This window comes from Sus scrofa, chromosome 6, assembly GCF_000003025.6.
Source record: "Sus scrofa isolate TJ Tabasco breed Duroc chromosome 6, Sscrofa11.1, whole genome shotgun sequence".
NCBI lineage: Eukaryota > Metazoa > Chordata > Mammalia > Artiodactyla > Suidae > Sus > Sus scrofa.
The window spans coordinates 170,459,603-170,484,870 of record NC_010448.4 but is presented as its reverse complement, the minus strand read 5'-3'; the positions used below and the strand labels follow the sequence as shown (position 1 = coordinate 170,484,870).

The 25,268-nt window shown below is 43.6% G+C and overlaps 1 protein-coding gene across 20 annotated transcripts in view; it reads left to right on the top strand.

Annotated features, from left to right (window-relative positions):
• Window positions 1-25,268, top strand: part of NFYC (nuclear transcription factor Y subunit gamma) — a 72,382-nt gene that overhangs the window by 1,142 nt on the left and 45,972 nt on the right. The window contains exons 1-3 of one of the 20 annotated variants that reach the window (XR_002345274.1): window positions 15,097-15,485; window positions 17,575-17,663; window positions 18,259-18,329. The exons of 8 other annotated variants lie outside the window; for them this stretch is intronic. Coding sequence is in view for 2 of the 12 variants with exons in the window: in XM_013988928.2 (XP_013844382.2) it covers window positions 15,193-15,361 (169 nt within the window). In the remaining 10 variants the exon portion in view is untranslated. Of the gene's footprint in view, window positions 1-13,235; window positions 15,047-15,094; window positions 15,486-17,574; window positions 17,664-18,258; window positions 18,330-19,950; window positions 19,970-25,268 lie in introns of those variants that run through there. 11 more of the 20 variants (XM_021096985.1, XM_013988933.2, XM_013988930.2 and 8 more) reach the window with 11 other exon arrangements.

Sequence of the window (25,268 nt, the reverse complement as noted above, 5' to 3'; positions counted from 1 at the left end):
CTGAGGCCATGGAGGAGAGGGCATCAGGGCCTTAGCGACATATCCGAACAGTAGGATCAGATCAGGAATTTTGCTGGCGTGCCAGTGTTGGAACATTGAGGTTTTCGGTGGAGCCCTCGAGTCCATCCACAGTTACCAGACCTGGGATGTGAGGAGGAAAATAAACAGACCCAGGCTAAGAGAGGGATTCTGTTGGATAGGAAAGCATGGTTGAATGCGGAACATAGGAGGCACAGCATTAAATAGTAACAAATCTATAGGAGTGAAACGGTAGAAGCATTTTTGGAAACATTGTCACATTTGAGAATTATATTAGTGTAATTATAAATTATCAGGTCTCAGGACCATACAACTAGTTTTGAAATGTTCTATATGAAGTTTTACTGCTCTAGGAAAGATAGAGGTCAGGGCTGAGTTCCCAGATTTCCAAAGCTATTCTTTCTAGCAAATATCAGCTATTTGACAGTTATTTGTTTGAAAGTATATTGTTAGGTTCCTCTTCAGTGGAAGAGAGCTTGACAGAGCCTGGATCTTGGCTCATTTATTTCCTTTTATGTGTGCCTAAAAAAAAACACCCACCCTCATAGGCACTTTAAGAAAAAAAATTGTTTTAAATAAGTAACCTGGGATGAAAATATGCCAGTGCATATGTTCTTGCATCTTGTCTTAAGTAACAGAACTTGTCAGCTCTATTTGGTTCATATTTCAAAAAACTTTTGTTCTAATCGGGAGTCATTAGAGGCAGCTTGTTGGGGGTACATTCCTTTTCTGTTGAACTGTAGTGACTTGGATTGTTTTACATTTGCTCCTCCCAAGGTTTGGGGATCATGGAAACACTTTTATGGTAAACCTCTGTGTTGTCCCAATTTATTTTTCCTTGTCTATTTTAGGCGGTTCTTTCAGCTTTAGATAGATGTTAACACTTCAGTTTTTATTCTGATTTTAAGAAACTCCTGTGGTTTTCTTTTCTTTCTTTCTTTCTTTCTTTCTTTCTTTTTTTTTTTTTGTCTTTTTGCAATTTCTTGGGCCGCTCCCATGGCATATGGAGGTTCCAGGCTAGGGGTTGAATTGGAACTGCAGCTGCCAGCCTACACCACAGCCACAGCAACGTGGGATCCAAGCCGTGTCTGCAACCTACACCACAGCTCACGGCAACGCCGGATCCTTAACCCACTGAGCAAGGCCAGGGATCGAACCCACAACCTCATGGTTCCTAGTCGGATTCGCTAACCACTGAGCCACAATGGAAACTCCTCTTTTCTTTTTTTTTATTTATAATGATTTTTATTTTTTCCATTATAGCTGGTTTACAGTGTTCTGTGAATTTTCTACTTATGCAAGGTGACCCAGTTACACATACATGTATACATTCTTTTTTCTCATATTATCATACTCTATCATAAGTGACTGGACATAGTTCCCAGTGCTATACAGCAGGATCTGATTGCTTATTCCCGTGGTTTTCATGTTTCTGTTTTATGTGAATACAACTAAAATTTTTAAGAGAGAAGGGAAAAGTAGAGGGAGAGAACTGACACGTCGGAGCACATTTAATAGCACATTGCTGTTAGGTAGGCGCTAGCACCCCCACGTTGTAGGTGAGAAAATCAAAGATCAGAGAGGTTACGTGTCCAGTGTCTCCAGCCTGTCGTTTCAGAAAGGGGATTTTATTTTATTTTATTTTTTGTCTTTTTTTGTCACTGCATATGGAGTTCCCAGGCTAGGGGTCGAATCGGGAGCTGTTGTTGCTGGCCTACACCAGAGCCACAGCAATGCCAGCTGTGTCTGCAACCTACACCATAGCTCACGGCAATGCCAGATCCTTAACCCACTGATCGAGGCCAGGGATCGAACCTGCAGCCTCATCATTCCTAGTCAGATTTGTTTCCACTGCTCCACGATGGGAACTCGAGCCTGTTGTTTCACTTGTATCATGCTGTCAACATCAACCTGACTTAAACTCCCAGGTAGTTTTTTGTATTTCACAGTGGATTATTCTTTGACTTCTGGATGTGAGGAGTATGTTGAGTGGGATTTTTTTTTTTGGTCTTTTATGGCCACGGGATATGGAAGTTCCTAGGCTGGGGATCACAGTGGAGCTGCACCTGTGACCTACACCACAGCTCAGAGCAATGACGGATCCTCAACTCACTGAGCAAGGCCAGGGATCAAACCCACATCCTCATGGATACTAGTCAGGTTCATTACTGCTGAGCCACAACGGGAACTCCCTTGAGTGGGATAATTAACAAAAATTTGTACTGTTCAAAGATTCGGACTACAAAATGGTAACCATATAGAATATAGGTTCTTCAACTAGGTATTGAAGTCGCATCCCTTGGTTTCTGTTGTGAAGGAAGAGATTCACCAAGTAAGCTGCAGAAGTTTTTTTGAACTCAGGTCGATAGTGCAGAAAAGATGTGCAGAGAGTGTGTGACTCTGCCTTCTTTAAACCCGACTTCTGAATTCGCTTATTCAGTCTTTCTGTGTATGGCAGTGAGGAATGCCAAGCAGTGAGGAACGACCCAGTGCGCCTGTGAAGAGCTCACCAGGGAGCTTTCGGAAACATCGTCAGCTCTCTAGGCTGTTTGTCTCCACAAATGCTGAGACGTGTCCAGAGGCCCAGTGCCGCCTGCAAACTGTGGGGTGATTCTGGGGCACCCTTATCCTCTGTGGTGTTTAAAATTACGACTGGTGGAGTTCCCGTCGTGGCGCAGTGGTTAACAAATCTGACTAGGAACCATGAGGTTGCGGGTTCGGTCCCTGCCCTTGCTCAGTGGGTCAAGGTTGCGGCGTTGCTGTGAGCTGTGGTGTAGGTCGCAGACGTGGCTCGGATCCTGCGTTGCTGTGGCTCTGGCGTAGGCCAGTGGCTACAGCTCCGATTCGACCCCTAGCCTAGGAACCTCCATATGCCACGGGAGCGGCCCAAGAAATGGCAAAAAGACAAAAAGACAAAAAAAAAAATAAAAATAAAAAAATAAATAAAATAAAATTACGACTGGATACAACAAAATGTTCTCAATTCCAATTTTGCATGGACACCTTTAAGTAATTCAGGTTTTCGGGGGGACGGGTGAATTGGAAGTCTTAATTGCTTTGTGTCTTGGTGTGATTAGGTGAGAGTCTCCTCCCCTGTCTTTGCAGTTACACTGCAGTGTGGAGGACAGAGCCCGAGTGTCAGGGGAAATAGGGCTCGCCGTGAGTGTGGTGCCTTGGTCATCGCAGCTGCATTCGGCTCAGCCGTTAAGTTATTCATATACGGAGACTGTTAACGACATCCATAACCTAGTTTCTAGCAGATTGGACGAGGTTACAAAAACAAGCGTGTACGCGTGTCTTTTTCATTCATCAAGCGTTTCTTGGTTACCTGCTCTTTAGCACCAGTGCCACCTTCATTCGGCATTAGTTCATGTACATGCTGCATTAACCCGGAGCCAGCTGTTGCGCTTGTTTTATTTGGAACGGATCCCCCTAGAAAGCTTGAGCGCCCAGGAGGGCATCCGAGTAGATCTGTCAGCTTCCTCTTCTAAGCACATCGGTGTTTTGTACTGTACAGACTGCTCACGTCACTTTGTTTAATCCTTATTTGCTTACACGTTTTCCATTTGGTCAAAATCGATTCATTGTACTAGAAAAGATACAAAACTTCTTTATTTTTATTTATTTATTTTTTTGTCTTTTTGCCTTTCCTAGGGCCGCTCCCATGGCATACGGAGGTTCGCAGGCTAAGGGTCAAATCAGAGCTGCAGCTTCCAGCTTATACCACAGCCACAGCAACATGGGATCCGAGCCACCTCTTCGACCTACACCACAGCTCACGGCAACGCCGGATCCTCAACCCACTGAGCAAGGCCAGGAATCGAACCCGCAGCCTCATGGTTCCTAGTTGGATTTATTAACCGCTGAGCCACAACAGGAACTCTGAAGATTCCTTATCCCCATTTAGAAGAAGTAGAGGCAAGGTGAAGTGTGGGGGCCATGGTAGGTGTCTTTTTGAGGCAGGTTTGAAATTCTCCAATCTCTGAGTTCAGAAGTACTGAGCCGTTAAAGGTGTATGAATATATTCAGGAGTAACGTCATAGTTACTGTATTTTACTAAGTGTTTGCGTTGAACCAGCAAGGGTGTGTATAAATTATATATCATCCTCACACAGTATGAGACAGATGCTCCTACCACCCTCAGTTTTACATGTGAGGAAACTGAGAAGTTCAGCAATTTGCTCAAGGTCACAGAGCTTAATTCTTACACAGTGTCTGGAACCCTTACCCTTAAACACTGTGTTCTTTTGACACCATAGAATGTGATGAGAAAAAGAAAACAACTTATGTCTAAGCTCTGGAAGTGACTGTCAGTTCTTTCAGCACATCCTTTGTACGGAGGCCCTGAAGAGTGCAGTGACCTTGAAAAGGTCATTTCGCTCTGCAAGGGCAGAGCCGGGTCCCTCCCAGATCACTGGATTCCCAGGCCAGCGCTCATTTCACTGGACAACGTTTTCTCTCCTGTGGAAGCAGTGATTTGATGGCAGAGATGACTCTATAAGACATCTTTTGTGTTTTGACACGTTTGCCTCATTCACAGGAGGGAGAATAGCGAGGACATTATTAAGGCCCCAAACGACCTTCCTGAGGTTCATTCCAGCCTCAGGCATACAACCTAGGAAGAACATTCCTTAGCCAGCAAGTTGTTCTTTTCCATTCTGTTTCTTGTGCGCTTAGCAAACTGTGAGTTATCTGATGTCTTACAGTCTCTCTTTTCATTTTGTTTGTTCACTTTTTCATGCATGCACTGTGACTAGTTAGGCAGGCTACAAAGGTCATTTTAGTATTTTCCCACAGAGACTCAAAGCACCTAACATAAATTTCAGTAGATTAATTGTAGGAGGAAATGGATTTAAAATACTTTGGCCAAGTGCCTTTGGGAGGTGCCAGTGTAGTTGCTGACGTTGGAGTCAGACCTGGGAAAGAATTCTGTCTCTGTAATGCGTTTACCCTTCTTCATGCAGCTGGGGGTCAAATTCTTAAACTGTCTGAGCCTCAGCTACTTCCTATGTAAAGTGATGGTTCCTATCTTACTGAGTACTTGTGAAAAATGAATACAATAGCATATAGTCGGTGCCTGTCACTGAGTGAAACTTAATAAGTGAGAGAACACATTACTTTCTTTTGAAAAGAGCATAAAATCTGCCAGACAGCCAATTAGAGCTTCTCTGATGAGGCCTTTGTAATTATCTGCTCCGTTATGTATAGTAAGATTTCTACTTGAGGGGCGGGTGCAGCCACTTGACATGAAAGAAACAGTCTAATTTAATTTAGGTGTGCTGTGGTGGTTTCGGAGCTGATTTCCAGTGGACCGTTGTGAGGTCAGGATTTCTTAGGAAGGCCCAGAGTTGTGTGATCATGTGTGGCAAGGGTAGGGTGTCTCCTGACCCCCGATGTTAATCCCCAGGTGCTGCGTGGTGGTGATTTTGACGAGGAGAAATGTCTTCCTACTTGCCAAAGAGTAATGATTATGGAAATGAGAACAACCAGTTTTCTCATGATGTCCAGTCATTTACATTTTTTTCTAATTGTAGAAATGGTTGAAGTAGGACTGTCAATTTGATTTGTAGTCACCTGGGTAACATTTTCTTTGAAGTAAGCAGAAAGAGAACGTTGCGGAATGGTTCAGGGAAAAAAAAAATCTCCCTGCCTGCAGAAATTTTTGCCAGGCTGCAAAATTTACTGTACCCTTCCCACACTTCTGCATGTTTTAGCAGTGAGGTACCTGATAGTGAGACAACCCCTGAACTCATTTTCAGCATAGGAGTTGCATTTTCCATTTCGGTTTAAGATTTTGTCTGCAGATTACTTTCACATCCATTGCACTTTTTTATACAGCGAGAGCTTCTAGTGGATAAACTCAAGGTGCATTAACCTTAAGGGACTAGTTTAACCTTTGCATTTGAATGTTCCCAGGAGAATCGCTTTAAATTAAAGGTTCAGATCGCCATGCTCAAGGTATATAAGGTGTCCTGTTTGAATGAGCACCTTTCATTTAAAATCAACGGTATATTGTTACAAATCAGATTCAAGAATTTTCTTAAACGCATTCATGACTGTGAGCTAAAATAGTAATCTGTAGCAGTGCTTCAATAAATGCCTCAGTGACTCAGAGGAAATGATCTTGGAGTATAGAGTATTTAGTATCTTATCATTGGCTTAAGTTTGCTAGAATCGCTAAAGGTTTCAAAATCCCAAACGACTGTTAACCCTGACCTCAGGAGCTGCAAATTTTCCATTGATATATATGAAGTGAGGTTCTTTGCCCAGTGTTAGAAAAATACATCCCTTTGCCGGTGGCATGATCTATCCATTTATTTTTTTAATTTTTTTTTCTTCCATTTCTTTTTTTTAAAAGCTCTTTATACACATCATTTTAAGTTTTGTTTTGGTTTTTGTCTTTTTGCTATTTCTTGGGCCGCTCCCGCGGCATATGGAGGTTCCCAGGCTAGGGGTCGAATCGGAGCTGTAGCCGCCGGCCTACGCCAGAGCCACAGCAACAGCAACGTGGGATCCGAGCCGCGTCTGCAACCTACACCACAGCTCACGGCAACGCCGGATCATTAACCCACTGAGCAAGGGCAGGGACCGAACCCACAACCTCGTGGTTCCTAGTCGGATTTGTTAACCACTGCGCCACCACGGGAACTCCTATTTTTTTAATTTTTTAAAAAATTATTTATTTAGTTATTTTTGCATCTTTTTTTTTTGTTTGTTTTTTTCTTTCTTTTAGGGCTGCACTTGCAGCATATGGAGATTCCCAGGCGAGGGATCCAATTGGAGCTGTAGTTGCTGGTGTACACCACAGCCCCAGCAATGCAGGATCCAGGCCACATCTGCGACCTACACCACAGCTCATGGCAACGCCGGATCCTTAACCCGCTGAGTGAGGCCAGGGATTGAACCTGCATCCTTGTGGATGCTAGTCAGATTCGTTAACCACTGAACCACGACGGGAATTCCCGATCTGTCCATTTAAAAGAGAAAAAAGAAAGTACGTGCTCTTTGCGCAGTTGAACATTTTTGTCATTTTTAACTGTTTCAAAAATTATTATTGTACCCTGAAGGTAAGTAGCTTAGAATTTGCTCATTATCAAATGACAGAATTGGGGCCTTTTTAAGAAGCAAAGCATACTAGGTTGGCAATAATTTGAGAGGCAGAGGATTGCTATTTATGGTGGTATTTAATGTCACTTTCATTAAAAAGGGAAATGTCATAATGTGTGTAAAACTCCAACTATTTTGGAAGATGGTCAGAAGAGACTCGCCTCTGGTGTTCTTTTCATTCCACTAAAATTTGTAAGTTGGCTTAGAGCAGCAGTTCCCAAGCTGTCCCGCTGAACATTAGTTCTTATACAATGCTAATAAGTATCCTCGGGGGATGGAAAAAGGATCCTTGACAAAATAATGGCCAGAGTGAAATGAATTTCTTTTTTGCAGCATTTGTGTTGAGAATGTTTGTGCTCGTGTACTTTAACAACTCTTCAAGAGAATGGATACATTATGCTGTGTTTCTAGAACTTATTTGGCCGTGGAACCCTGTTGGTGAGAACACTTAATAAGCACTCGATGTTATGGCTGGGTGTAGAGCGAAGCCCAGTTGAGCAGTTCTGGTGTAGAGAGTTTTTGAATAAAAATGAATCCTTTGCATAGGATAGCTTGGCCACTAGTGGCAAAGGACTTTTCTGGGAACATGTAAGAATACGTTTCCACGAATCCGACTAGGAACCACGAGGTTGCGGGTTCCATCCCTGGCCTTGCGCCGTGGGTGAAGAATCCGGTGTTGCTGTGGTGTAGGTCGCAGACATGGCTCAGATCTGGCATTGCTGTGGCTGTGGCATAGGCCGGCGGCAGCAGCTCTGATTAGACCCCTAGCTTGGGAACCTCCATATGCTGTGGGAGCGGCCCTAAAAAGACAAGACAGAAAAAAAAAAAAAAAAAAGAATGTGTTTCCAGACTAACAGACTCTTAGGGATGTACGTGATCTCGCAGCTCATCTAGTCCTGTTGTCAATACCAATAGCAGCAGTATCCGCCTCCATCTCTCGGATCACTGGTTTACCAGGCACAGTGCGTTATTAACCACTGGTCTCTCCAGAGGAGTTTACCATCTATTGGTCTTTATTTACGCTCTGAAGAATATAATGTATTTTCAAAAAACAGATAATTCAGAATTTATAATCCACTTATAGTCTTATTTATTAGTTTGCCTTATTTATTGAGTAGCCATGTGCTGAGCATCAGAACCACGTTCCTTATTCTGACGGGGTTGTCATTGCTGAAAGTGTTTCTGGGGCGTCCTTGGGGACTATCTTCAGAATGTCAGAGTCTTTCAAAAATGTGTCGACGTCCTTTTTTTTAAACCTTGAAGGTTGTTCAAGACCAGGTCCGGTGAATGATTTGGGTCAGGAGTTACAATCTGGCAGCCTTCAGTTTTCTTTGATCTGCTTATAATTAAAAAAAAATTGAAACCAAATTGAAAGTGGAAAGGTTTCATTGTAAAACAATACGGCTTCCTTTTTTAAAAACAGCAGGCAAATGGTACTGTGTGTGAAGCTGTTGCAAGGCTCTGGGAGAGAGAATGAGGTGGGGGTACAAGGAACGAGCGTGGCGGATGTTCTCTGTGGTGCTGTTGACCGTCGTTTGGAACAGGAGGCCTCGAAATTAGGTGCTAATATGGAACGGATTGAGGTTGTTTTACAGCCCGCGAGCGGAATATACTTCAGGTGTTACAAATGATGTACGTCTAGATTTGATAGGGGAAGTCCTCCTCCTCTTCCTCCTCCTCCTCCTCCTCCGTCTTCTTCTCCTTTTCCTTCGGAAGTTCCTGGGCCAGGTGTTGGACCTGGGCCACAGCAGTGGCAGTGCTGGATCCTTAGCTTGCTGTGCCATAGGAGAGCTCCCACATTTTTTTTTCCTCTTTTTAACACAGATCCGAGCCACATCTGCGACCTGCACAGCACTTTGTGGCAATGCCAGGTCCTTAACCTGCCGAGTGAGGCCAGGAATGGAACCAGCATCCTCACAGAGACTACGCTGGGTTCTTAACCCACTGAGCCACAATGGGGACTCCACTAGTCAGGTTCTTAACCTATTGAGCTGTAATAGGAACTCCCACACATTAGTAAATGAAAACAATTACAAAACAGTTTGGGTAGTGTTATTTTATTTTATTTTATTTTATTTTATTTTTTGTCTTTTTGACATTTCTTGGGCTGCTCCCGCGGCATATGGAGGTTCCCAGGCTAGGGGTCTAATCCGAGCTATAGCTCAGCCTACGCCAGAGCCACAGCAACGTGGGATCCGAGCTGTGTCTGTGACCTACACCACAGCTCATGGCAACGTCAGATCCTTAACCCACTGAGCAAGGCCAGGGATCGAACCCGCAACCTCATGGTTCCTAGTCGGATTCATTAACCACTGCACCATGACGGGAACTCCTTGGGTAGTATTTTTGTATGGTGTTATCGAATATTGGGGGGACTAACTCAACTTCATATCTCATTTACATAAGAAAAACTTCTAAAAGTTTATAACCCCAAATATTAATGCTTCTTGATTCTGGCTGCCAGGATTAAAGGTGTTCTTAAAAAATATACCCCTTCCTGGAGTTCCCATCGTGACTCAGTGGAAACAAATTCGACTAGTATCCACGAGGATGCGGGTTCGATCCCTGGCCTTGCTCAGTGGGTTAAGGATCTGGCGTTCCCGTGAACTGCAGTGTAGGTCGCAGCTGTGGTGTAGGTCGCAGCCTTGGCTTGGATCTGGCATTGCTGCGGCTGTGGTGCAGGCTGGCAGCTGTAGCTCCAATTTGACCCCTAGCCTGGGAGCCTCCGTATGCCGCAGGTGCAGCCCTAAAAAGACAAAAAAAAACCCCTTCCTGTTAACCTGTAGCAACATCAGTGCAAAACAAATTACTGTATATGTCCATGTCATCAGGTTGGTATGGAATAAGACACACAGCAAATTTATTTATTTACTTTTTTTGTCTTTTTTTTTTTTTTTTTTGCCTTTTCTTGAGCTGCACACAACAAATTTATAGTCAAATGAATATGGCTTTGTAACCCTGTCTCAACATATGAAAAGTTCACTTTTCTTTATAGGTTCTCTTTTCTGATGTTTCCTGGGACTCCAAGGTTTACTTACTAGTCCAAAGGGGTCAGTTAAGGACACCATCAGTAAAATGTTCAGACTGCTGAAGAGCAGTTTCTTTGCCGCTATTTTTGCTTCTCCTGGAATACAGTGTAACCTCTAAGACCAGTGAATCTGTGGTCCTGAGCAAGACCCTGACCTTGGCAGGAATTGTCATGGTGGTTGAGGCCTTCTGCCACAACCCTGGCTCTTTGGTCATTCCTGAAGATGCTTAGATCAAACAGGAGTTGCGCTAGCATCAGCTTTTTGTGTCCAGGATCTGGATTTTGCTTCTTTTATGGAATATGAAGCTCTTCATGCAGTGGACCAGCCTTCCTGGACCATAGCCTTCTTCAGTTTGAGCTTAGTATTAGCTGCCCCTTTAGATGGAACAGGTACTCTCGTTTCCTCAATCCCTCCTCCTCCCTGTTACTTCACTGGCACTGTGGCTAAGGTCAGGTTTGATTTAGACCTCTGTCCTGAGCACTGAGGTCGTAGGTAGATAGAAGACACAGTTGCTGCCGTCAAGAAGCCCTCCTCTGGTGATAGACATACGGTACAATCGGTGCTATAGTCAAGTGTATATTTAATTTTTTTTTTAATTTGTATTTTTAGGGCTGCATCCATGGCATGTGAAGGTTCCCAGGCTAGGAGTGGAATCAGAGCTGCAGCTGCCAGCCTACACAGCCACAGCAATGCTGGATCCTTAACCCACTGAGTGAGGCCAGGGATCGAACCCGCATCCTAATGGATACTAGTTGGGTTCGTTACTGCTGAGCCACAACAGGAGCTCCCAAGTGTATATTTAAATATTAATTGAACACCTTCCACCTGTCAGACGTTAATCATTTAAGCCTCAACACTTTTGTGAGTTGATGTTGTTTTTTTCCATTTACACATACATGAAGAAGTAAGCTCAGAGATGGATGAGTAACTTGGCCAGAATCACACAGTTAGTGAGTAAGTGGCTATGATTTAAAATCAATTTCCGATGAAGAGCATCAGTTCCCACCCTGCCTTCTTTGAGAGCAGTGAGCCTTACCCATGTAGCCAGATGCATTGGTTTTGTCTCAGGGTGTTTTTTAGGGCAAGATAATGCAATTGTTTGATGTAGAGGGCTGCTTATCCCTTGGGGAAGGATGTGAGTTAGAACTGCAGAGATCCCACAAGGCTCTTAGTCCAAAGCAATGACAAACTAGAACGGGAGAGCTATGCTGAGCGAGAGTGCCAAATGGAAATCCAGGGTAATTTGAGTTCTCTTCTTACTAGTGGCCTGGATTCTACTAAGGTGACTGTGACGAGAAATAGGAGTTGAAGTGTTTTTCTTGCAAACTGCCAAGAGCTAATAAAAATTATGCCAAAGACCTTCACAAAGTATCAAGGGACATGTTTGGTTTAATCTAGTGTATCAAAAGCAGAGTCAAAGGGTAGGCTTTTGGAACAGTAACCAGACCTCAACCAGGAGTAGTGGTGAAAGGCACGGATTTCCGGCATAAAAACTGGGGAAGATTTTTAGTAGCAGCTGGTAGTCCTCCCACATTGCCCTTGATGGCTCAGGAGTTGCTTTCTGCAGGGTTGCAGGTTGTGCTAGAGACAGAAGAGAGACATTCCTTCATAGCAGCTTCAGGGCCTTTAAGAAGCCAGGCCTTTCTGAACCTTAACCCCTGTGTAAAACAAGGAATTTGGGTTGGGTGACTTTTAGCACTTTGCTTTTGTTTAGTGCTTATTAGACACAGTACAATATACTTTACATGTGTTGGTTCATTTAATCCTTCATGTGGCTCTGATTATAGATGGTGATACCCATATGTGACAGATGAGGATATTGTCATACAGTTAACACATAGAGGAATCGCAATTTGAAACTGGCTTTGTCTGGTGGTTTTCCCGTGGTGACACTAATTAGTGGTCAGGGCTGTGAACACATTCTCCATAGTCCTCTGTCCCCCACGCGTCAAAGGAGCTTCTTTACTGCCTTGCAGCTGACTTGACCCCAGTGTTAACGGGGTTAAGAAAAACTCTAGTGTGAATAAGGCAATGCCTGTTGGCCTTCTGCCTTCTCTTCCAAGGCTGTGAATCTGTGATCTAAACTTTTCAGAAATGAACTATAATTGTAAATCTGTGTAGCTTTAGGAATTGTCCCACAGTGCACCCTGTTAGCTTAACTAAACATTTATTTAGATGCCATAGTGAAATTGCCATGCAATCCCTTAATATGTGTGTGTGTGTGTGTGTTTTGCTTTTTAGGGCTGCCTGTGTGCCACATGGAATTTCCCAGGCTAGGGGTCGAATCAGAGCTGCAGCTGCCAGCCTACACCACAGCCACAGCAATGCCAGATCTGAGTGTGTCTGCGACCTATACCGCAGCTCATGGCAATGCCGGATCCTTAACCCACTGATTGAAGCAGGATTGAACCCAGATCCTCATGGATACTAGTTGGGTTTGTAACCTGCTGAGCCACAATGGGAACTCCTGGTTAAATGTTTCTAATAGTTTGGTAATAAAATTTGTAGCAACTTATAGAGTGCTGTTTTGTCAAGATACTGAGCTAGATCTATAACCCACAGGCAAACATAAGTCAGATTCCTCTTTTTTATTTATTTATTGTTTTTCTTTTACAACTGCACTTACAGCATATGGAAGTTCCCAGCCTAGGGGTTGGATTGGAGCTGCAACTGCCAGCCTATACCACAGTCACATTGATGCCAGATCCAGGTCGAATCTGCAGGCTACACCACAGCTTTCGGAAATGCTGGTTCCTTAACCCACTGCACAAGGCCAGGAATGGAGCCCCGAGTGCTCATGAACACTGGTTGGGTTCATAACCCACTGAGCCACAATAGGAACTCCCAAATCTCTAATTTTCATTTCTTTTAAAAAATTATTTATTTTATTTTTCTTTTTTTTGGCTGCCCTACAGCATATGGCGTTCCCTGGTCATGGATCAGATCTGAGCAGTAGTCACGACCTCAGCTGCAGCTGCGGCAATGCCAGATCCTTAAGCCCCTGTGCCAGGCTGGGGTTGAACCTGCATCCCAGCTCTCCCAAGAGACCATGGATCCTTTTGTGCCACAGCGGGAGCTCCACCAAATTTCTAATCTTTACATTGCTGAAGCTGGGTGTAATGGCTTATGCTCCCTATACATACAGTCGGCCTCCATGTCTGTGTATGTGGAGCCCAGATGCAGACACAGAGGGCAGTTGGTGTCAGCCCTGTAATCTGAGGGGCTAGATTGGCTTCAGATTTTAGTAAACGCTGGGGTCCTGGAACCAATCCCCCATGGCTACCAAGGAGGGACTGTATGTGTGACTCCTAAGAATTTCTTTGGATGTGCCCTGAGGTGCTCCATGTCTTGATAAGCAGTGTAGAGCCGTGGAAAGAGTACCATCCTAGGCAGGACCTGAGTTTGCCTCCTAGATATGTGGCCAGGGCCCCGTTGCTTCACTTCTTTGCACCTCACTCTGTGAGCGAAGTTAATATGGCAGACAGCGAAGTTAATAATGACAGTCTGCCTTGCTTCTGGGTCAGGGATCTGCTGGATATCTGCATTTACCTACAGTGACCTTTCAGTAAGACCAACTGAGATATTTCTGGAAAAGGTCTCATCTACCTGGCAAAACAGTCGTGTTCATTCCTGGGGTATTTTGCTTTGATGAGAGGAAGCAGATTTAAGGAGATTGTTTTTTGGTGGGTTTTTTTGGGCCATGTCCATGGCATGTGGCAGTTCCTGAGCCAGGGATCAAACCCATGCCACAGTAGTGGCAGTGCTGAATCCTTAACCACTAGGCCACCAGGGACTCCTAAGGAGATTATTGAAAGCCTCAGGTAATAGTGAGATGTTTCTACTTGAATAGTAAAAGAAAAAAAAAAAGAAAGAAAAATGTTAACTGATGTTCACCTAATATGGAGGCTTCTCTTAACACCTAAGCAGTTGGCCCCACAATCCATAAGCAAGTCTTTGACCACCACTGGTAAACTTCTGCACCATAGGATGTCTTTAACCTAAACCACAGTATTTACAGTGTATCTCCAGAGATCAGTGCTGCTGCTTGTTCTTGAAAATGTAGTAGGAAGGTTTATCATCTGTGATACCAGCTATTAGCTATTAAAAGCTAATCAACATTTTGTAACCTCCCTAAATAGTTAATCCATCAAACTGTATTGTGTTTTAAACAATGTATTCACTACTGTTCACTCTTCTTATCGGTTTGTTTCCCTTTTATCATTATATTTCCCTCGAGTTCCTGGTAGACTTTTGGAAATGCCACTGTCCCTGTCACTAACTTCATATGTTATCCCAGAATTTTCCTATTTCGATGAGTTTGTATTTCAAAATAAAGTAATTTGTCCTGCTGCTAATACGGTGCTTTTAAAATTACCGTGGGTGTAATGGCAGGTGCCTTCTTGGAAATCTTACGAGACCATTTATATCACTCTTCGTTGTGGTTAAAGAAGCTGCATTTTCTTTGGAGCCGTTGGAGCCCAGCCAGTTTTCTTTTCCTCTTGTTAGGGCTCAACAGAGAATTGAAGACAGTTCAGTCTCAGCTTTCCGACCTTGTGCGCACTGCTTCTCTGGTTTACTGCCATAGGATACTGTAGCAGTATCTTACAGACGTCTTTCATGGCCAATCAGAAGCAGTTAAATTACCTTAAATTTTTTAAATGGAACTCTGACAGCCAATAAGAAATCTTTTGGGTGGGAACTATAACAACCCTTTCGCGTGATTTTAAGAACAACTCCAAATCTTCAGTATCTTCTGTTTTGGAAGCATGTGAGGCCCTAGTGCATCTGCTGGGAGCATTTGCCAGGCATTTCCAAGCCTTAAGTTCCTGGTAGTTTGAAGTCTGGATCTGACCCCTGTTCTGCTTCTCAAGGTAACTTTAAAACAGGAAGTGTACAAAGGAGGTAACTGATGACGTGAACAGCCAATCGCGGCTTTGTGTTCTTAGCTGATAAAGCAGCTCAGCCAATGGGACCACTCTGGAGGCAAGGTTTGGTGTCAAATAGCATGCTAGATTGAATGCCTTTGACTGTTAAAGTGGAAGGAGGCTGCAGGGCTTCATTGGAGCCTCGGAGTTTTTCACTGAGGCAGGGGTCAGCTGAAAGACAAAGAAAAATGGCGAATAGTTTGCTGGGGGGTGGGGGGACAGCTGTTCGGGCTTTCACTGGAGTGGACATTCCAGACTCAGGTTTCTGCATCTCCTGCTGCCTTTTGTTTCCTCCGTCCTTTTGGGGGGGAGGGATAGGAGTGACTTAAATTCTCCCTGTCCGAGGAGATATAAATAACTACATGTAAAATTAATGCAGTTCCCGGTAAGTTTAATTCTTTGTTTTGTGTTAAAATGGTAGAGACTGTTTAGCTTCAGAGAGTGTAGACAAGTTGCACTGTTTCAGAAAATGGCCACTTTACATTCCAGGCATACCTTTTGGTGCACCTAGAATACCTTGCTCTGTCTAGATTTTGCATGCCCTTCAACTGGGATTTCTTTCCCTAGTTGAGTATCGGCTAGAGCAGGTACATGAAGAAAGGCTAGTCAGTTTTCAGGGCACACAGAAGCAAAGCACTTTCTCTTTGCATTCGGTAAACTTAACTGTTTTCCAAATAATTTTCCTTTGTTCAAGTGCACTGAGGCTTTCCTCAGAATAAGCTGAGTTGTTGTGAGACTCTTTCTATTTCCATGCACTTCGTTGACATCTATTTTCAGAGGTGGAAGCAACACCGTTGCTGTTCTGAATTTGTGTGAAAATGTGATTTGCACCAATGCAGGTTCTAATGGTGAAAGGCCCACATGCCAGTGTGAAATTCTCCCGGAACTTTCTTGATTTACCTGTCTGCTTCTAGAGTCTAATAAATACCAAGTAATTAACAATCTTTGTTTTAGAATGCTGGTAAGAAACACTTCCACGATTTTGCAGTGACAAAAGCAAATCTTTTTCCACCAGTTTCACACATTTTGCCAGGTGTTGATTTGCTTTTTTAAATGATGTGAGCAAAATGCTTTTCATTTTCTATGTGAAATCTCTAAGGCTCTAATTGACTTGTAGTTTGTGAATAGGAAAGTTAAGAGAACAGGCATCCTGTCTTTTGCCCTTGATACATGTTTCCCCTCCTCTATAGGGATACGAAACTAATGCAGGTTGCTGGCTAATTGGTAACCAGCCTGTTCTTGTGTGTAGTGAAGTCTTCCATCCATGTACTAAGATCTATAGTACACTTGACTTGAAAAAGCAATTCTTTGTTTTTTTTATTTGCAAATACGGAATGAAGGTCATCGGAGCACTTCTGCAGCAGACTCAGTGGAGCAGTGAACCAGCAGCATTCAGCCTCTGGGCAGAAAAAGGAGCAGGCCCTAGCAGAGGAGAAGTTTGGAGGGTGTTGGTTTGCCTTCCCCTTGGGTAAAGGATTTACCTGAGAGGATCAATAGGAACTTAGATTTGGGCTCTTGGAATCGGAGTGGTGTAGCCAGCAAAGTTGCAAGATGCAGGCCTCTGTCGTTGCTCGCAAAAGTGACCTTGAAAAGCTGCCGAGAGTTGAAAGATTGAAGGACAAAGTTTGTTTATGCAGATTTGGACTGAAAAGCTCTATTTAAGATGAAGAAAATCTGTACTTCGGAGTTCAAGTCCAGTGGTTAGTAGGAATATGTTTGAATAGATTCAAATTAGGAGTTTTCAAGTAATAAGACGGTGGGGCTGCCTTCACTCTCCTCTTCTTCGTTCCCTCCCCCCAGCAAAGAAATTTTAAATCCTCTTGGTATGATAGTTGAGTGAACTGCCTAACAGATTCAGAATTCCTTGCATGCTACCTTGTCTTGTATGTAGTCTAGAGGGTTCTGAGTGAAGAATGGTATTTCTGGAGTTCAAAGTAGTTATGTTTGTGAAACTTCTTTTGGAGAATTGGAATGCTTATGGTAAGGAAATGGTCATTCTAAAAAAAAAAAAAGGAAAGAAAAGGCAAACAGTCATTCTGGGAAGTTAAGTCCTAAGAGAAAGGAGTTTCTGTTAAAAGATTATTTTTTAACAGGTAATTATTTTAATTTAAATTTAATTTTTTATGAGTCATTGATCTATATGTTATCCGTAACTAGAATTTTTAATACATGATTTTAAAAAACAACTGTGGACACTGAAAGACCCTAATGGCCCTGGGAGAGGCAGAAAGTAAGTGGCTCACAGTATGAGGCCTTGATAAAACTTAAGTTAACTTTTTGGGTTTAGCTTCTTGGAAAGATATTTAGCCACTGCCTCTAGCCTGGTTTCTTAACCTTTTTAGGGTCATGGACTCTCAGAATCCGACCTACTACCTGGGAAGGTGCACAGAGGCACACTTCTGCAGAGCCCTGGTGACTTATTTCCCAGTGTCTATTGAATGGTATTAATGTGTTCTCCTCATTTAATTCTTTAGCCAAATAAATGTTTCCCAGAGGAATGAAGACAAAAACCTCTACTTCCATAAAGAGCAAAGACCTGCAGCTAACTATAACTTAGACTAAGGTGTGTATGGGGGGTGGCAGGGAGCGGGGCAGGGGCGCTTACATGGGGTCTGAGATCTGGGCATTTATTTACTGTGATTAGAGGGTTTGAGAAAGTGGGGTGTGCAAAAGCAGTGTTCAGCTATCACCAGCTTTGTGAGCTTGGGCAAGTCAGCCATTTAGTGTCAGCTTCCTCACATGTAAAAACGGGACCTAAAAATAGCACCTTCCTATTCAGTGGTGAGTCTCGAATGAGATCATGTATGTCAGAGTGCTTCGCAAATTGTGAAGTGCTCCGTAAAAGTCAGTTGTTACCAATCCAAACCGGGAATTAAATACCTATGGAGATAGGTGTGGTATCAAAAATGCCAGTATTTTTACAGTGTGTTTATGGAATAGTGTGTTTGAACCTGACGCATCTCTTTTTAAACTGCTTCCACACCCCTTCACCTGCATATTGCTGTTTGTGCTGTCAGGACTCTCTGTAATGGAGATGCCGAGGCCATCATTCTTGACCAAGATTCCTGTGGAAGAATTTTAACCCCTCTGTCCAAAGGGAAGGGCCTCTTGAAATAAGATGAAATGGGAATGCTGATTTTTCTTAAAACCCTTTTTAGCTTTAGGAACCTCTCAGAATAAAAACTGGGAACCTCTTCTGAAGGGTGCCAAGACCTGCAGTAGACTGCAGGTAAGTTGTCAGAGCTGCAGAAGTTCACCAAGAAGGGCTTACATTTTTAGTTTGGGTACCAGGCACTTCTAAAGTATACTGGAGCCACTTTTTGTTTGCTTTGTGGTCATGTGATCTTCTGTCAGTTTTCATGCCTGGGAGGTAGTTAACTCTTGCAAAGCAGTAATAATTAAGCTAATAAATGTCGGGATGAAGATTTTTTTTAAATTGGTCTCTTATCAAAGTATGAAAGAGTAAATTCTCAAAGTTGAGACCCTCTGTGAGATAAATTTCCAAGGTAAATTGTGGGAACCATGGGGATGTCTTTCTTGCCCAGTTTGTGTTCCTAGTGTCAGCTGTTTTAGGGCTCCCCCACTCCCACCCTGGGATAGGCGGGTAATGTGTGATCTGACTTCCTGTCCTATGAAGTCATTTCCTCTCAGGCATGGTCAGTCAGCACTGATGTCAGCCTCCTTTCTGTGCATTAAAAGAATCTCATTTAGATGGAATAAGGTTTGGCAAAATCGGCATTGGCTTCTCCAAATCAGTTCTAGTTCCAGGGATGTGTATGTTTGAAAACAGCAGTCATGGCTCCTGGGAGCTTTTTTCCCTAAAACAAGATGAGGGTCTCCTTTTAAAGAAGCTGGGTACTTCTGTGGAGGTTTCAGTAACCCCAAAAGCATTTTTAAAGCTGATCGTTTGTACATGTGGTCTTCTTCATGAAAGAAGTTACTTTTGCTTGTCTCTATTCCCAATAATACATGCAAGGGTTTGTATATTCTGAAATTAGCCTAATGGAAGTCCTTAGGAGATCCAGTCTAATTCAGTTCCCTTTAGAAAGTGGGGAAGTCGAGGCCTCAGTCGTTCAGCTTAGTCATGACTGGCCTGTGCAAGTTCAGAGATTCAGCTTCTGCTCAGTTCATTCCATGTTTCTTTTATTCCTTTAGGTTGTTTTTACTTTCTGGTTTTTATATTTGTCTTGCTCTGGGTGATATCTGTACAGGCTTCCTGTCTGAACACAGAAGGAACAGGGGAGAGGTGGCCCATGGAGGCAGTTCCGAAGTCTTCATTTGGAGTCTATTGGTTAGAAAGTCTGCTCAGCAGACTTAATGTCCCTTTGGGGATCTGAAGATCTCTTGCCTCAGCCGGTTGCTTATTCAGAAAGCTGAGAATCAGCTAGGAAGCTGGTGGTACCCACCTGACTGAGCTGTCCCAGAGAGCTGATCCCACTTACGCATTACAAGAGAGTAAACTAAACTCGATGAACACAACAGCTGCGTGCCAGTTCGCTTTGTTGTTGCTAACGTACCTCACGAACAAGCTCATTCCTAAAAATGTCTGTGCCTGGTTCTTCCAGTGCGTCATTAAAACCAACCCATATTTCGCGAACAAAGATCCCAGGATCATTGTAAGCGTTTGTTAAGACCGAAATGGAAATCATTGTCCATATAGTCCCCAAATAATATTTTAATTATTCCGACTTTAATCCTTGCCGACCAGCAAAGTAGTATTGTGTATCTGCATGTGTGTGGGTGGCTGTGGGCTTGATTTTTGTTCTTATTTTGCATATTCTCTGGTAGACCATACTCTACTTGAAAATTTTTAATTTTTCTCTTTTGTAGCTGGATTTCTGTTCACCACCTGATGTGTTTGAATAAAAGGTACAGTTTATTGAAAGAACAAGAGCTTGATTTATGTGACTTATACTGTGACTGAAAATTATATTAGACACGACTGGATGGTGTTCGACTCGGGTCTGCGTGTCCCAGAAACTTAGCTTTCTTTTTAATCTGTTCTTTCGGCTGCCTCTGTTGGACTTGGCGTTTTAGAACCCGGATGATGCGTCATCCTCCTCATCTTCCTGTCTCTCTCCATGGTATCCCAAAGCCGGACTCCATGTTAAGTAATTGACCAAAAGTTTTTCTCTGAAGCGTATTTACTGGAACTAAATTACAGCTTTACACCCTGCAGTGAAAAAGGGCAGTTGAAGGGTGGGAAATAAGGTCAATTCCAGTGTGAAGGCAGAACCACGGGAAAGAAGACACCTTGTAGATGTTTAACTGTAAAGTGGCGCAAGGTAGCCCGTGACCTTGTGTCCTCAGTCAGAGGGAGAGAGGAAGACTGAAATAGCCGCAGCAGACAGCAGTGCCCACTCACTTGGCTACCCTCTTTCTTGGAAGTACTGTTATTTTGGTCTGTCTCTGTAGCTTCAATTACATGAAAAGTCAAGAGAAGACCTGCTTGATTGGAAATATCCAGAGAAAATGAATTTTTCATCTATGTACCTAAGCTTAAAGTTCTTACCTTTGAGAAAATACTAAAATTGGATTTTTCATCCTTCTCTCAGTACTTCACCATGCATGCATGTCTTTTATGTGGAGGTTTTTTTTGTTTTTTGGTTTTTTTTGGCTGTGGGTGCAGCATGCAGAATTTCCCAGGTCAGGGATCGAACCTGTACCACAGCAGTGACAATGCTGGATGCTTATAATCTCTAGGCCACCAGGGGACTCCTACATGGAGGTTTTAAAAATGTTTACAAATGAAGTTTACTACAAGATCTAACAATCTGGTAGGGAGACGTGATAGAGGAAATGAATATGTAAAGTCCAAGCAAAGGACGTGGAACTCGGAGGAGGGAAGTCCCTTTACTTCTGGTTTAGGAATGAGGAAGGCGGTTTAACAGGGTGATTCAACAAGTGTGTGGGGCATTGCCATCGTGGCGCAGCGGAAACAATCCCACCAGGAGCCATGAGGTTGTGGGTTCGACCTCTGGCCCCGGGCTCCGTGGGTTAAGGATTCGGCATTGCTGTGAGCTGTGGTCTAGGTCACAGACGTGGCTCGGATCTCGTGTTGCTGTGGCTGTGGTGTGGGCCGGGGGCTGCAGCTCCGATTAGACCCCTAGCCTGGGAACCTCCATGTGCTGCAGGTGTGGCCCTAAAGAGACCAGAAAAAAGTGTGGGCTGAAGAGAGCAGTAAATGATCTGGTCTGCTTAGAGCATAAGGAGATGAGTTAGGGACAGGAAGGATTGGCCAAAGAGAGAAGTCTGGAGGAGGAGGTCAGTGTCAAATGTTGGAAGGCCCTGACTGCCAGATTAAGAAATTTGAACGGTCTCTGCTTGATATTGGTAAACCATTTTGGGTAATAGGTTGATGTGGCATTATTGGAGCTGTACTTTGAGAAGATTTACTAAGCATCATTACGTAGAAATGAGTAGGATTTGAAGAGAGGACGCTAGAAACGTGAGCAGTGAATGCAGTGAGCTACTAGGTTCATGAACTTTAGGATTATTAGGAAGGTTCAGAGAGAGAGCAGTGTGCAAGGCGTAGGACCATACGTGGCATTCCGTCCTGAATGCCTCGTATTAGCTGTTACCATCATCTTTATTGTTACGTGGGGGTGATGAGGACTTGAACAGAGAGGGTGGCAATTTGAGGAGAAGGCGGGAAATGGCCACTTTATTATAGAGGTCAGCAGTTGATTGGAATTGAAGAAAAGAGTCTAGGAGACTGGAGGACAGAAACAGAAGTTAGAAGGAGCAGGTTTGGGGAAAGAAGAGAGATGTGATTTTGGACAGAAGGGGTTTTGAGTTCTGCATGGCTTTCCCGTCAGAGATGTCCAGCCAGCAGGACGGGAGCTTTGGAAAAATATCAGATTGTTAATGTGTGTTTGGAATTTAAGCTCACAGAGACCATAGCTGGACCTGGGGCGTGAACGGGAGAATCAAGCGAGGATGGCAGAGGGCCGGAGGATGAATGCCTTGCGTCGACGATGGAGACGCAGAAGCGGTTGGCCCCTGAGGTTGAGAATCTGGAAGTGAGCATGGCGCTGTCCCCAGGACAGCGTTCTGCAAGCTCTTGTGATTGTGCACCTTGGCCGTCTGAATATGCAGTTCTCACATGTAAATTACTCTTCTCGGCTCTAAACAGTCACTTGTTCATTTTTGGAGTGTTGATTTAGTTAAAACTAGAGAATATCTGTAACTTTCCTTATCTTGGCACGCATAACAACGTGACAGTATCACTCCGAGCCACAGTTTCTTCGGAATGCTTAAGAGTACCGTGAATGATACAGGATCTTGTCACAAGTAAACTGAGCGAGGGCATCAGGATCAGCCCATCGGTTAAATATTAGAAAGCTAATACTAACATTTTCTGTGTGTGTCTTGATTGGAAAAAGATTGGAAGTACTGCCCTACCATCTGGCCTTTACTTTTTCTGAAAAAGTACAAGAATTTCCTTAAAATGTTACACAGTAGCTCCTTGAGATGAGTTATCTGCATATATGTTTATGTATGTGAGTGTGTGTGCGTAACCTCAGGCTTTCTTGTCTGAGCTTTGAGTACACACATGCATCTCTGTCCAGTGCGAAGACTTTTTCGGAGCTGCATCGGGCATAGTCTTACCGGTGTCAGCTTTGCGATTCTCAGATGGCAGCACTGTGCAGGAAGCTAACCATAAATATGCAGGTAGGAATTTGGCAGCGTTCGCTTAGCAGGTAATGCATACCCACATGACCATGATAACACTGAAGAGCAGCACGCACTCTGAATTGCCAGGAATAGGGTAACCTCATCTGTAGGATTTAGCAGATTTCTAGGCTAGGTGTGTTGTAATTATCCTCAGTTTAAAATAAAAGCAATTAGAAACTTTTCACTAGAGAAATAGTGGTAAATTTCCAGCCGTCTTACTTATTTATATCTTGAACTCCATGATTGTTTCTCTTCTAGTAGTTGGAGTTCGCTTTGTGGCTCAGCGGTTAGTGAACCCAACTAGAATCCATGAGGATGCGGATTTGATCCCTGGCCTTGCTCAGTGGGTTAAGGATCTGACATTGATGTGATCTATGGTGTAGGTCACAGACTCGGATCTGGCATTGCTGTGGCTCTGCTGTAGGCTGGCCGCTGTTGCTCTGACTCGACCCCTACCTGGGGACTTCCCATATGCCATGGGTACGGCCCTATCTAAAAACCAAAAAAAAAAAAAAAAAAAAATTCAGTCTTCTGGTGATTAACTGGCCAGATGCCCTTTCAAGGTAGTTAAGCAATGGAATGTTTGTATGAAGTGTAGTACTTACAGCTAATGGATTTTATATTTATTTTTTCTCATTTGCTAGTTACCCAAGGTAGGTAGGAGGGAGGATTATTATCCTCATTTGGGGTGAGGCAGCAAGATGCAGAACCTGCTGACACAAGCCCTGTGTTCTCTACGTTTGGGTAGTGACCAGGTGTCCTCAGGTTGCAGTGCTTGTGGGCAGCTGCAGTTGTAACAGACTTGAAAACCTTAAAAGTTTTCCGCTTATGAATGCGCAAGAATCCTGACATCTCTTCAGAGCTTAAAACAGAGTCTTTTTCTTGGTTGATGGGGCCGGATGGGATGGGATGGGATGCCGCACAGACTCAAGGTCTCTGCCCTCCCTCTAACATAACAGTTGAGATTCCTTCTGCAAGATAAAACAGCCGCATACTTCCAGCTTACAAAAGTCTGAGGTATGTAAAGAGACGTATTTTAAGAATGTTAATATTTTTGGATTTGTGCAGAGGGAGAGCCTGCATACACTCCCAGGCGTTCATCAGTTAAGAGCATTCCTAGTCATTTCTACCTTGAATTCTTCGCTTGTTTGGAACTAGTACATTTATTCTAATTTAACGATTTAAAGGGCTATAGAAATTATTTTATGTTTATAAAATAGAGGGAAGAAGATTTTGCTCTGCATTTGTTTCTTGCATCTCATGCTGGACTCGTAGGAAACATGTTAAAAATAAAGTACATCTAAATTAGAGAAAGAAGCAAGTTGGGTCACTTGCTGCAGAACCTGGAGGAGATTGGCCGTTGGGTTTCGTGCTGCGTCTGAGACTCTCCGGGCCAGGAGCCGGAGTCTGGTTGAGCTCCGAGAGGGATTTTGGTAGGCTCTCTGGCATCTGTGTGACACTCGGTATTTTTCAAGGCCATCCAACATGTGTTTCCCATTTGTGTGCTGCAGCTGCCTTGTGAGGTGAACAGAGGCTCCAAGAAGTTAAGTGACTAGTAGCCAGAGAACAAGAACCTCTAGATCCAGTACATTTTCTTTATGTATTTATCCTGTCCTTTACTGCCCCCCACTGTTTGCAGCTGCGTATTCTTAGGTACTTCTGACTGACCTAGAGACATACAAGAGGAAAGGATAAAATAGAAAAAACAAACAAACAAACAAAAAAGTAACGGAGCAAGAAAAGAGAGACACAGAGCAATGAGAGAAGGACGTTTATATGATAGGCGCTCACAGAGCCCATGGCACCTTCTTTCCCATGGTTGCCACAGGGAGGTTGGGAGCAGGTGGGTAAAAACGGTCTGGGATTAAGGATTTGAGTCAGTGGTCCAAGCCAAGACTGCTCATTCCCCTGAACACATGCTTTAAACCAGCAAAAAGTGAGACTAAATCAACAACAGAATTTTAGAATTTTTGTGTTCCCAGTTTTACCATTTACTGTTGTGACCCTGAGCAAGAGACTTGAGAGACTCACTCCATCCTGTAGTTCCCACTGTGCCACAGTGGGTTAAGGATCTGGTATCGTCTCTACAGCAGCTCGGTTTCAGACCCCGGCCCAGCACAGTCGGTAAGGATCCAGGGTTGCCGCAGCTGTGGCATAGGTTGCAACTGCTGCTCAGGTTTGATCCTTGGCCCAGAAACTTGCGTGTGCTGGGGTGTGGGGGAAGATACCCATTCCTCAGCTTCCTTATCCGTAAAATGGGGATGCTGCTGCTGTCTTTGGCATGGAGCTGAGTGAAGGTCATTGAGGGTGACATAGGTAACAAGTAGTTTGTAACACTCTAAAGGCCTTAAGTTGGCATCCTTGAAGCATCCTTGCGAATCTCGCTTCTTACCTCTTCCGGCATAACGTAAACACAGGACCCTGCTAGAAGCTGGGCAAAGGTTTCTAGGGATCTTAGGGTTTCTGAATCATAGAGGATCCAGTCAGCAAA